The 13386-nt window shown below is 34.4% G+C and overlaps 1 protein-coding gene across 3 annotated transcripts in view; it reads right to left on the reverse strand.

The window, feature by feature from the left end:
* LOC132742901 (uncharacterized) overlaps positions 1-13127 on the reverse strand; it is a 31052-nt gene extending 17925 nt beyond the window's left edge. Inside the window, exon 1 of one of the 3 annotated variants that reach the window (XM_060731407.1) lies at positions 1007-1122. In XM_060731407.1, coding sequence (XP_060587390.1) covers positions 1007-1021 — 15 coding nt within the window. In that variant the 5' untranslated portion in view covers positions 1022-1122. Of the gene's footprint in view, positions 1-1006; positions 1123-3260; positions 3400-13029 lie in introns of those variants that run through there. The other 2 variants (XM_060731409.1, XM_060731408.1) reach the window with 2 other exon arrangements.
* Between the last annotated feature and the right edge of the window lie 259 nt (positions 13128-13386).

Consider the following 13386-nt stretch of genomic DNA (forward strand, 5'->3'; position numbering starts at 1 on the left):
ATCTATTAACTCTCTTCCAAACTTAGTCAGTTAAGTATCATTTGGAGCTCTTAAAGTACCAATATCATCATCAACTATATCGTCAATTTCATAAAGTTCTTGAATTTTGAATGTGTGTGTAGTAATTAGAAAATCACAGTGACTTAAGTGACTGTTCAAGCACTGAAATCTTCATGTAGCATCAGATCAGTATTTAAGAAATTGTTTCTTAAAAACAACCTTCTAAAAACTTTATTGCCAGTAAAAAACGGTGAGTGTTCTGGTGAAGAAAAAAATAACATATTAAAACATCATTTTCTAAATCAAACAAACTTTAACTTTTCGTAGTATAGCATCATTCCATAGCTGAACTCACCACAAGCCACAAGCGCGCCTAGCAAACTTTGTATAACAGTTTTTAACAAGCACAAATGCCAAACTCATATATGTTTCACCGCAGGTAGACAATTTTGCTGATAAATAAAATGATGAAAATTCAAGAAAATATTTATCGAAATAACTATTGTTATCATTCCATGTCTCTCCCATGTAACATTTATGTTATACTTCAGTTACACAAAAATGTCATGTTTTTATATTTTTCGTGTGATAATATACCGCATGAGCCTGTACACATCTTTCAATAGTAAAACAGTTAGAGTCGACAGCAAAATACTGACTATATAAATGACGCGTTTTATATGTGGTACTTTTAAGATATAATTATAAATTTATGATACTGACATAATACAGTTATAATACTATTATCAAATTATTATGTTATTAAAATGCATAGTTGATTAAAAATGATTTAAGTATAATTATACTACAGACACTTGGGGTGTGGGGCTCAAAACGTCTTTAATTTCCAAATAAAATGTCTATTTGTCAATCCCAACTTATGTCGTGATCATATACATATAAAAAGAAAATTAATACAAGCCGTTTTGAAAAAATAATCATATTTCGACATCTATAATAATACACAAGATAAAAATTATCGCCAGAAAAAAATTCGCACACCTACCGTCAAAATCACCATGTATTTTATCCTATTTCTAATATTTTCACATCATCATTTTGTCCATCGACACAAAAAATATTATTGGCCACACGATAATGGTCAATTTTAAACTTTAACATCAATATAAACAACGCAGCAGGCGAAATCGTTTTACCCCATTTACAAAATCTTTCGACAGCTTCAAAATTAGCTACCAGCTTTATTGAAAAATACGGGTATCGTGCAAATGTAATGTTATAGATTTAGACAAAAGAAACTACAAAAATGAAAATGTAACTTCCGTGATTAAATCAGCACATATTTGAGCTTGAACCTTGCAATATTTTGTAAAACGCATTCAAAATTAATTAACTTCCCATTTGAATTCATTTATGAGCAAATGTGATGATTCTGAATTTAACAAAAATAACAACAGCAGCAGTAGGAAAAAAAATTGACAAAGTAATCATACATTCCCAACCCCCTAGATAAAAAAAATATATATATATATATATATATATATGTAAGAAAACACATCAATGAGAATATTAGAACTTCAAAGGAAAGATTTGATTCGAATTCTTGTCATCGTCTTGTATTACTATGTGCCCTTTCGCTAAACCCAATAAGGAAAATAGCTCATGGACCTTGCATCCGCAGGTTTGGCTATTGTCTTTCCTGATGAAATTTAGTTAATGACACCCGTCCATAATCGCTTATCTAGATGATTAATGCGAAATGAACTCGAACAATAATGAGTAAAGAACTACACTTACATAACATACCGCAGATTAATCACTGTTCAAACAAGATAAAGTCAAACGGAGATAAAAATGTCCTTGAACATTAGGAGTCTAGCTAACGTTAATATTTAATTTCTGAAAACCGAATGAAAATTGAGCATGATTTGAAAACAACTTGTGTTTTACTCAACATACATACAAAATTTTGATTTTTAAATTAGAATATTTGAATATATTTCCTGGTTTGATATTTTAAGATAGTGATCAAAGCTCGATTATGTAAAATACGTGATAGAATATTTATTAAACTCAAATTCGAATAAAAAAGACATACGCTTATATACGGTAAAAAGTTAAAAATTATCTAAATAACCAACACTCAGCATAGTAAACATATAAAAGTTATAACCAATCATTTTGCCGAACAATTATACACATGATCTTCAGGGACAGCATATGTATAACGTTTGCGGGTTTATTAGAATTCTAAATGTCAATGCTACAATTTCAACTATGTTCCAATAAAGGTGTTTTTTTAACTAATCAGAAAAGCGTTTATTGAACTAAGAAATTTTCCAGACGATAGAGCAGTTATTTACAAAAAGGAACGGTAATCTGGTGCTCAAATGTCTGCTTTTCAGCCGGGGTATCATTAATTTCGGCTTTGGTCACAATTATTCTCTTTTCCCTTAGGTACGTGCACGTCGTGGAGAAGGCACAGGGCATCGGCAAAAGATTGGAAGAACTTGTGATGGCGAAAAACTGATAAAGAACAGAATTGTACCTGCGTCCCAGCTGCTGGTATTCAGACTGAAGCCGTATGGAGAGGCTATACAAAGTAGGCAGATACAAAGAGGAATGGTTCTAGTGTGCGTAAGCAAAAAAAAGACGCCTTAAACTGCGATGCCCTTAACTAGCATAACAGTCCTTTTCGGGGCTACCTTTTCCTTTACATACTCTTAGCTAACTATTCATTTAGGTTCTCATTGGTGGTGGTACAGATACCTACTTATTGCTCATAATTATTATAGATATTTGCCTAATAACTCTTGGAAAAAACATGGAATTAATGCTTAAGGGCATGACTGGCGATATGTCCGGGGTCCATACTCGTCAGAAAAAGCAGCTTATGGTGTCTTAATTGGCGGATGAGCCCTTTTTTAACATAGTCTACAAATATAAATATGCTTTTTCTAAATATAGGTGCTGATGCAAGTAGCAGACTCAGATGATGAAAGTTAGATAAAAACACTCGTTACCAAATATATAAGGATGGACTGTGGTGTTCAAACGTTATTAGTTTTCAAATATGATTTATGATTCATAATTATACGATGGTGTAGAAAATTGATAATAATATATTGCCTGAATATAATTTAACAGGATGTTATTTAGAAAACATAACATTCTTCATGTCTGTCCGTCTGTATAAATCCTAACAGTATCCGAGCGCCATGCAACTTTTCAACCGACATTAGTTACCCAATTATTTTAGCAGCTGTGAAAAACATAGATAACAAATAATTTTTACTTACAATAGAAACTCAAAAATCCTCTAATTTATTGTTTGTAAAATTAAAAGAAACAGATAGTTCTTGGGTAGTCAAATTATTCCATTAGCGTGTACGCAATGAGGAATGATGTAGACGATTCCATTTAAACAGGAAGTTCGTTCAAGATTAGCCGATCGTTTTTTTTACTCTATTTTTCATTTTATCAACGCTAGTCACATGATATTAAACTTTAATGTATTCTGATTAGAATGAGCTGTAGCTCTAGATATTTACAAAATGTCAACGTCATTTTAATACTTTTCTTGTTATTAAATTTTATCGCGGAACTCTTATTCTTCTGTAATAATTTGTTAAACTTAAAAAAGAGTTACAAATCTTTAAGGCAAATTTTCGCAAGTGAGTGAAAATCTTTCGCAAAATAGTTAATATTTCAGCAAAATGATTTTTATTTTAAGCACGTAACCATTGTATATATTTCTTTGGTAATTTCACGTTCCCGGTGTAAAAGGACATGCTAAAAACTAACAACCTTTTAACGGAATACCATTGGGGGCCATCGTGGTTATACTTTATAATCCAGAGGGTGACAATGCAACAACGACAATATGACACGTGCTATTACGAAAATGCGATAGTGCGATGGTGACAGTGTGCCAACGCGATGACGACAGTATGATAATGCGATAGTACGATGGTGACAGTGCAATAATGACAATACAAAAGTGCGATGTCGACAACGCGATCGTATTACCGCACTATCGTGTTATCACACAGTCGTCATCGCAATCGCACTTTCGTATTATCGTACTGTCATCATTATTATTATCACATTGTCGCCAACGCACTATCGAATCGCACTATCGAATTGTCGTCATCGCAATATGTATTTCCGCCATCGCATTGTCGGCCTCTAAAATATAAGGTATAACCACGATGACCCTAACGGTATTCCGTACCTTTTGGAGACATTTTAAGTACTCTATAAATATATACCTTAAATCTATTGAAGATTAGTTGAGAATTAAAACTATACATTTATAAACCGTAGGTTGGAGTAAAAGATAAAAATTAAAACAACTAGTCTAACCAGTCGTTTTGATATTTAATGGAAGACATAAACGCATTATGGCCCTTGATCACTCATCTGAGATTCATGCAAAAGTAAAACCCCTGTCACACCAGGGCGGCGTTCTCATGGCGTCAACACCGATGTGAACGCAGTAAGATTGCAAATATTGCCGCAGCATCGTAGTCGCATCACGTAGAACGCCGACCAACGGCGTGCATTTGGAGCATGCTCATTCTGTTGAACATTTTAAAAATACTTTGATGATTGACAAAACGCTTTTCTAAGGTAGATTTGTGCCATGGCTTTTAGATTAATATAAAACGATACACACTTTATTACAAAGTACGAAAATGGTGTTTATTGTTCACGCAACATATCTTTTTTTAAAAAAAATCCTCATGTTCGGAATTACAATCATCGTTCGGTATGACGGACAGTTGGTAGATCTTTTGATCGGACGATAACGCCTTTATTTGTATTGGTTAGTGTTCTAATACCGGCCAAAATTGTAGCATAATTACTAATCTATTGAAGAGTTGCCTCGTTTTAGTTTAAAATGCTCATAATTCCGACCGAGTAAAACGTGGCTTAAGTGTTCGGAAATAGGTGCACCTGCTCTACTTGGCAATAAAATAGAGAAAAACAGAATCCCTAAAGAAAGTCCAACACGGCAAAATTGAAAAAGTTGCAGGCTCAAGTGCAAACTACTGTCCACGCCCCCTAGCACCGGCTTATGCAGAATTCAACATTTTAAGATGGAAATGGTGAAATGTGGAATTTGGAAACATCTAAAGATGTGTTTGTACTGCGGTTATCTTGGACCCTTCAATGTGACACGTGTCATTCCATGAAAAGCGGCGTATGGCCCCCAAGTAATAGAATATGGTAAACAAGATCAACAAGGAAAGGCAGCGTTCAATTAACGCAACTCCTCCCCCCCAAATACCATAAACGAGAAAACAATGGGCGGAGCTTAACAAAATTGAATTTTGAAAGGGGAGCACTACATGTATGGGAGAAACTATAAACGTCGGGCAAACTTCAGATAAATTATTCGAAATATTGGAAAGAAAAATATACAAAAAAAAGCGAGAATAAAGATCAACAAGGCAAAGGCAACGCTTACAGGACAAAGTCAATTGCGTACCACCATTTTGACGAAGGTATTGAGCCTTTGAATGCAGTGATCACAAATCAAAGTTTGCAGAACGTTGGTCATCTTTGTGATCAAGAAAGTGAAAATATGTAACCAATTGCACAACATGCTGGTGACTGCCTCATCTGGACATTATTCTTATTTGAAAAGCGCCTTTACTTGCAAAACACGTCTTTATAGTGAACACATTCAGAGGTGTTTAATGCCCTGGATTCCATGTAACAAGACGAAGTAAGCATTGCTGGTCTGGTCTTTCAACAGACATTGTCATAGAAGAAAAGTCTTAATGAGGTCAATGAAATCAACAGAAGACTTAACAAAGAAGGTAAATGTCAGACACCCAAATACCTATGGGACTTTTATCAATGCCGACATGTCTGCAATGCAGGAATTCAGCCAAACTTTTTAAAAAACAAGTGAGCAGCACAAGGAAAAGACCAAAGACAAGAGTTTCTAGAGATTCAAAAGATATGCAAACCATGTTGAAATTTCTTTACGAGAGAAAAAAAAATGACCCATGAGAAACAAAACTCAGAAACATAGAAAGTAATGTCACCGCTTATGATTCTGTAAACGTTGATCGCGCCCATGCCACTGGAGAGACTATAGCTCGGGGAATGAAGGGTACACTTCCGCTGAAATATACGTTCAAACGATCATTGCAGTCAATTCCAATCCATGCACTTTTAGACGGTCAAGGCAAGCAAATTGACACTAAGCTTTTGTTCCAGCGTCTTATAACTGCTGCTGATATTGAGGATGCATCTTCAGTTTTTCAGTATAAGTTATCAAGTCAACCAACATCTCGTTTTGATAACACTGCTTTATCACGGGAGGCTCATAAGTGTACACTTGCAGACGCAATATGAAAACTGTGCAAGTTTGAAGTATGTCTACCTACCAATGTGGACGCATCAGATTTGATTGTTATTGATAAAAGATCACTGCCTCACCGACTTCCATGGAAGGTTCGACAACCATATATGTCACATTTATGCATGCTATTTAAGGCAAAGGTATCAAAACTACATAAATGTTGTATTTGATAGACACAAAAATGGACCCGACAAGAAAGATCGACGATTTACTTCGAACAAAGGAAAAAAGTTAGCACCCGAGTAAAATTAACCACCGATACCCCTCTCCATATGTAGGAGGTATTCCTTAAAAATCAAGAGAATTAGTCAGACATTCATTGAATAAGATGCATGCTGAACGAGTGTTTAAAGTATTACATGCACAAGGAGATGCAATGATACAACAACGAATCTTACACAGGCAAATCCTACTACAGTGATTGGAAAAGACACTGATTTGTTGGTTCTTCTGATTCACCACAACAATAGATCAGACTTGAGTAAAATTCAATTTAGATCTGATATGTAATATCTGCAGGGAAGACTATAAAGTTAGGGGATATAAGAAACACACGATCAGCACTGGGATCAGCGCTCTGTCACAACCTTCTATTACTGCATGCAATAACTGGGTGTGGTACAATATCCATGATATTTGGCTTTGGAAAATCTACTGTTCAAAAAGACCCTCGTTTCGTGTCCTATGTGAGAGTTACTTGACATCTACTAGAAATCTACCACAAGTTCAATAAGAATTTGTTAAAGAGTTATCAACGTCCCTCGTCTTAGGGTAGTCATGAAGCACAAAATCTGCTATTTAAAAGATTGAGGTATGGATAAGGACTTTCAGTGCAAAATTTTGATCAATGCTAGAACTGCACATGGAAGTAGCAATAATGCACATGAAAGTAACAATAAACTCATTAAAGAAATATAATGAAATAACTCCCTGTGTATACATGTGTATGTATCAAGCGATAAAATCTATTATTTCGTTTCTAACACGACATTAACAAATGCTGCCGTAGAGCTACCTGATAATTAAAAAAAAAACAACAAAAAAAAACATGATAAACAAGATCAACAAGGAAAGGCGGCGTTCAATGAACGCAACCCCCATATGACCCAGCAACAAGAATCAATGGCAAGGAGCCCAGGCGGATCCCAAACAAAAACAGGACAGGTCAAAGACAGAGCACGGACAGGTTAATCATTAAATGATAAATAATTTGTAACTGATCAGGAATTCAAAGAAAATAATAATAGGCCCACAAAGGGAAGGGGACAGGAGACCGGGGAATGGGGGAGGGGGGGGTGTTAATCAAAGAAACAAAAACCAGAGGCAATTGGGAAGATACTTACCGAAGACGAGAAAACAACAAGGGACACAACCAAAAGTGTCACCAAAACAGTACGAAACAACATAGACATACATCTGAGGAACACAGTGGGGCGCCGCCTTGGAACGGTCAGCAGCATAATAATGACTGCTTGGGAGTTTAAACCGGTTAATGGTGCACCGAACCTCGCTCTTAGCCCCACCATGTTCCTTTAAACGAGACAGTGTAAATAAAATGAATCCCCGCCAAGTGAAATTCTAACAGTTGTCATGGTTACAAAAGGGTTAAATAAGTAAAACACTAAAATGATCATGTAGAAACATATAAAAGTAAACCCAATGACCATAACAAAAGTACTCAATGTCCTAAAGGAAGACAGAGCAACAAGAAAATCACCTACAAGGTCCCGACGAGCAAGGCAGAAGACGAACATTAAGACTATTCAGTCCCAAAGGGCTTTACGAACTATCCATCATAGAGTCTCCCACTTGGTCCGTCAGATGCAATCAAAAGAGGAAAGCGTGGTGTCCAACTGTAAAAGGGTTAAACACTAAACATGCAGTATGTCTTAAAATAGTAGGGTCATAACCTCTTTTAATAAAACGTTTAATGATTTTAGTAAAAACAGCAGAAAAATTACCATGACCCAAAATCTTACGAAGTTTGTAAATCACATCGCCATAAAAATCAGACTGGCTAATCCCTTGTCGCAGAAGAGTTTTTAAATCACTATTGAATTTAGAAATTAAATCAAAGTTACGATTGTAAAATTTAGTAAAATTTAGTAAAATATTTCCGTAATTTATGATAGCGGTAGCCCTGTTTTAGAAGCTTGCTGGTAATAAAAATATTCCGCTCGTTGAAATCCTTTACGTTGCTACAAGCTCTAGCGAATCTAATTAACTGAGAAACATAAACCCCGTAAGATGTTGCATGGGGTACGTCTCCATCTAAACGTGGATAATTTACTATACAAAAGTCAAAGTCATCTCTTTAATCATAGATTTTCGTGTGAATAGAATTGTTGTTGATAGCAACACGAAGATCCAAAAATGATGTACTCAAATTTCAAGAGTTCGTTTTATTAAGTTGTAGTTCATGCTGATAAATGTAAGACACCATTTGATCAAAATAAGGATTATCTAAATTAAAAATAACATCAAGGTATCTGGAAGTATTATTAAATGCGACTATAACATCTTGTTGTTTATCTTCAGAGAGACTCAACAAAAAGTCTCTTTCATAACAGTACAAAATTACATATCGGCGACCAGGGGTGCACAATTAGTACCCATAGGAATTCCTATGATCTGTTTAAATAGGGTATTACCAAACCTGACATAAATGTGGTCTAAAAGAAAAGAGTGTGCTCTACAAACTTCGTCACAGGTCCACATAGTATAATGTTTAACAATACCGTTAGTAAAAAAAGCTTTGTTAGAATTACATGCTAGAATGGTAACTTTTTCCCGTGCAAAAGTTTTCTGAATTAAGGAAATTAGTTTATCATTGATTAATTTATGTGGCAAAGTTGTATAAAGTGTAGAAAAATCGTATGAACTGACAGTTGAAGCTTGAAAGTTCTTAATTTTGAATTTATCCAAGATTTCACCAGAATTTTTAATTGACCAAAAGAGATGTTTGCCTGTGTTTTCATATACTTTATCACAATATCTTATTACACGTGTTTTAATGGCAGTCAAAAAAGACGTCAATAAAATAGAAAGTTTACTTGTAGTGCAAGATGTAGAATTAGCAATGAATCTGGCTTTGTAAGGTTTTTTATGTAATTTAGGAATCCAATACATAATAGAAAGTTTGAGTTCTTTTTCATTAATTTGGACTTTAAGATTGGAAATATTAGTAATATGATTGTTTACAATGTCTTTTTCGGAGGCAGAGGTTTTAGAATACGCATTAGTACTATTTAGTTCCTTATGCAAAGCATTAATGTAATGGATTCGTCATACAATTATAATATTATTAGCCGCCTTGTCCGCTGGCACCAAAACAAATTTTGAATGAAAAGCTAGAATATCTTTTTTCAGATGTCTTAAAGTAAGTCTTGGTTTAGGCGGTAAAAGATGTTCATTTCCACGATAAAAATGAATACGTGAATCAATAATTTTAAAGATGTTACGTTTCCATGTAACTAGAGCATTACTATCCGCATTTTCACGGCGACACCATTTAACCGAAAAATCCTGTATAGATTCAGCAATCTGACCACGCTTAAATTGCGCCTGATTTGTTTCAGTACTTATTTTCAGCGCGTCGCATATTAGTGGTAACGTCACATGCATTATGATTACGTCACATTTTTAAATATAGAACGTCAACAGTAATTTTATTGCATAATAACACTTCCGGTTCTTCTATGTTCAATAGGGAAAAATAGAATAATTATGTATAATACATTTGCACGTTTGTAATGCCACTGGATACTCTTTGCGTTAATATATAAATAACACATGGGTTTGTGGGTAACAGTAAAAATATCATCCCGTGGAAAATACTGTTACCCGAGGCGTAGCCAAGGGTAACACTAACAGTATTTTTTACGAGGGATGATATTTTTACTGTTACCCACAAACCCATGTGTTATTTATTTTATTACCCCGAACAAATACTGTGATGATCTGAATTTGTAAACTAAATCTAACTGTAGCTAAAATAAACTAAGAGTAGCAATAAATAAACTGTCCATACCTTGCAAGTTTTAAGTGTACTGTAGGCCTACTTGAGAAGATGTTTTTCTTTAATTCTTTAAGCAAGTGATGATATCTACCAGTCATAAACATACAATAAGCTATGTTCATTTAGAAAACAAAACACTTACCCATTTATAAGGTTATGATCTGTGAAATCAGATCCTTCTGTATCCAAAATATACTTCGCATGCTTTTTGACAAAGTGCATTTACAAAAAAAGATGATATCCTACAGATGTCTGTCCACCAACTCTATCTTGTTAAAATTGGAAAATAATCCTTTGTTGCATGTATTAATCGTCTGCATGTTCCAGTTTGACACAAAATTATTCACATTACAATTACTTCCGTTGAAAACGGATGTTTACTTCAACAAAAAGATATTTTATACGCGAAAAGAACTCTACTGTAGGGTGCAAAGAACTAAATTTTATGAGAGTCATAGTTACTTTGGTGATGCCCTAGGCCCTATCGTCGAAAATAAGAATGAATCGAGAGAAAAATGGCGGCAATTTTATTTCATTTTATTTAGAAAATATATACCACGTGTCCAGATTTTATACTGTTAAAAAATACTGTTACCTATGTAACAGTACAACATTCTTAGTCACGTGGTACACTTGCATTAACAGTAAGAATAACTCCCAGAGGTCTATGGCAAATTAACATTACGAAAAAAGTGAGGGGTAATAATTTATACTATATACCGTATACGTGGCTGCTGTCAACTTATAGAGTGATTTCAATTTCTTTCTCAAGTTAAGAAAGTTAAATTCTTTACAGGGATTTTTGACAAGATAAATTGACAAATTGAAACGGTTACAAGTATGCAATATAACCGTGCCCATCGGCTCTGGTTATGAATTAGGGCCATATTATCTGAAAAACATGCTGCTTGATTTGTACGTTTCAGTGAATCCTATATATTACATGTAAGTGTTGTATTTTTATACAATATAACATTTGTTAAATAATATGGTTACTTTTAAATTCACATCGAAAGATCATCCTCATTATGATTGATGAAGAAAAGTGTTGTTATACATGTGAAATGCAAATAATTGAATAATAATATGCTTTCAGCCTTTATTGTGTACACCGGTCTTACTGTGTGAAAGAAACCACTCTAAACATGATGGGAACACACTTCTTTTAACATGGCTGCTTTAAAAAGTAAACCATTTCCATATCCTGTTGCCAAAATAGCCATTAAATCATTTTTACTCAAAACAAACACGCCTTCTGACAATCCTTTAGTGGTTTTACAAACCCAATTTCGTTCAACACGCGTGATAGTAGTTCGTCCATTGTTGATTTAAAAGCCGAAAGTGAAAGAAGTTTTGAATATTTGAATAAATAGTAACACAGTCGAACTATCAATTGCACTTGCAATATTAAAATCTGGAAACCAGTGATCCCTGGAAGCAATAAACAATTTTTATCACTTGAAAAGATGTATTGTGAAAAGTGTGTTTTATAAAATAAAATCGTCATCCCTACGCGGACTTCTTTATGTCGGAGTCATTTTACGCTAATTGGGGGTGAGTAATGAGTCGTACGACACAGGTCGATATTTGAGAGACCGATGTGTATTAGCAAAGATTGACACTGTAATTTTGTTGTTTGCTATTAACCCTTTTCCTCATGAGCATATTGTGAAAAATGGCCGTTTTCATTGAAAAGCCTACTGTTACAAGTTCAAACTGCTATGAAACTATGAAAAATGCTTAAATACTAATCAAACTTGGCACAAATGTTAACTGGACCATTACCTTTGTAACGACATGCTCAGTCTGAAATTTCCTGTTACCATAGCAACGAGGGGACATCTCAAAATTGCCAAAAATTACTATTTTGCCTTGATTTTTTCCATCAAAATTTATTTCAAAGTATAAACTTCTCAAGGGATTGAGATAGAGTCAAAAGCTTTTCAGCGTTGGTTACACGTTACCGTAGAATCGACCTGGGTCATTTTTAGCCTCTCATAGGTCCAAAATTTTCTTGGCGATGAGGGGGACTGCCACCCCTCTTCAAACCCCCCAAACAGAAGGGGACATATCCCTCTTCTGGCAACCCCCTGATGTATCTTTTGGACGGGGGTGGCGCCCAAAAAGTGCTCACTTTTTTACCAACATTTCTCAAACGAAAACATGTGTTTGGGGCCCAAGTAAGACATTTTTTCACTATTTGAGGCCTAAAAGGGGGGGGGGGGGTCGTAAGTGCGTTGTTTCGCATATATATGAGGTAAAGGGTTAAATATTGTTATGAATACAAATGTATGTAATAAATAGATGTTTAAAATTTTCATTGAATGTTAATCTATAAATTGGCTACTTGACGCTGTATAATTCTTAATAATTCTAAGGCAACATACACATTTAGGCATCAATATATCAGCGAATTTAACATATTATAGATCTATATGTATGTTTAGAATATGCGATGGTATTGACAAATATACATTTTAATTGGATTTTGAGGCGTTTGTAACTCCACATGTAAAAATCTTAATTTTGATTTTAAAAAAATCATATTTCAACATCTATAATTATTTCATTTGGATTTTACTTAAGGCGTTTGGAGCTCCACGCCCGAAGTGTCTTTGCTATATAAAATAATTTATTATATTCGTAATTGTCAATAAAAATTAAATTATACCTGTGCTGCCAATGTTTCTCTTAGTAGAAATTAATATTCCTTCTTTATGGTCCACAATAGTCATGAAAAAATGTTGTAACTTGTTGTTTTCTTTTCATGAAATATATGTTGAATGAAGTTACTACGTCACAGTGTTACACAATGATGACATCAATATTTATTACATCACGATTTAACTTCAATGCTTTTTGTACGGAAGACAGGTTTCGCCATATACACTTTATACATGCCAATAAAGAACGACCATACCCCTCCAGAATATGGTGCTTTTTACGAAAACAAAAACAAATCACTGATCAATAGAAAAAATGCCACGCGGGCCTGTCGATGCCATTTTGCTTTTGGATAAAGCTTTTA

This window comes from Ruditapes philippinarum, unplaced genomic scaffold, assembly GCF_026571515.1.
Source record: "Ruditapes philippinarum isolate M1 unplaced genomic scaffold, ASM2657151v2 ctg1300_1_1_1_1, whole genome shotgun sequence".
Classification (NCBI taxonomy): Eukaryota; Metazoa; Mollusca; class Bivalvia; order Venerida; family Veneridae; genus Ruditapes; species Ruditapes philippinarum.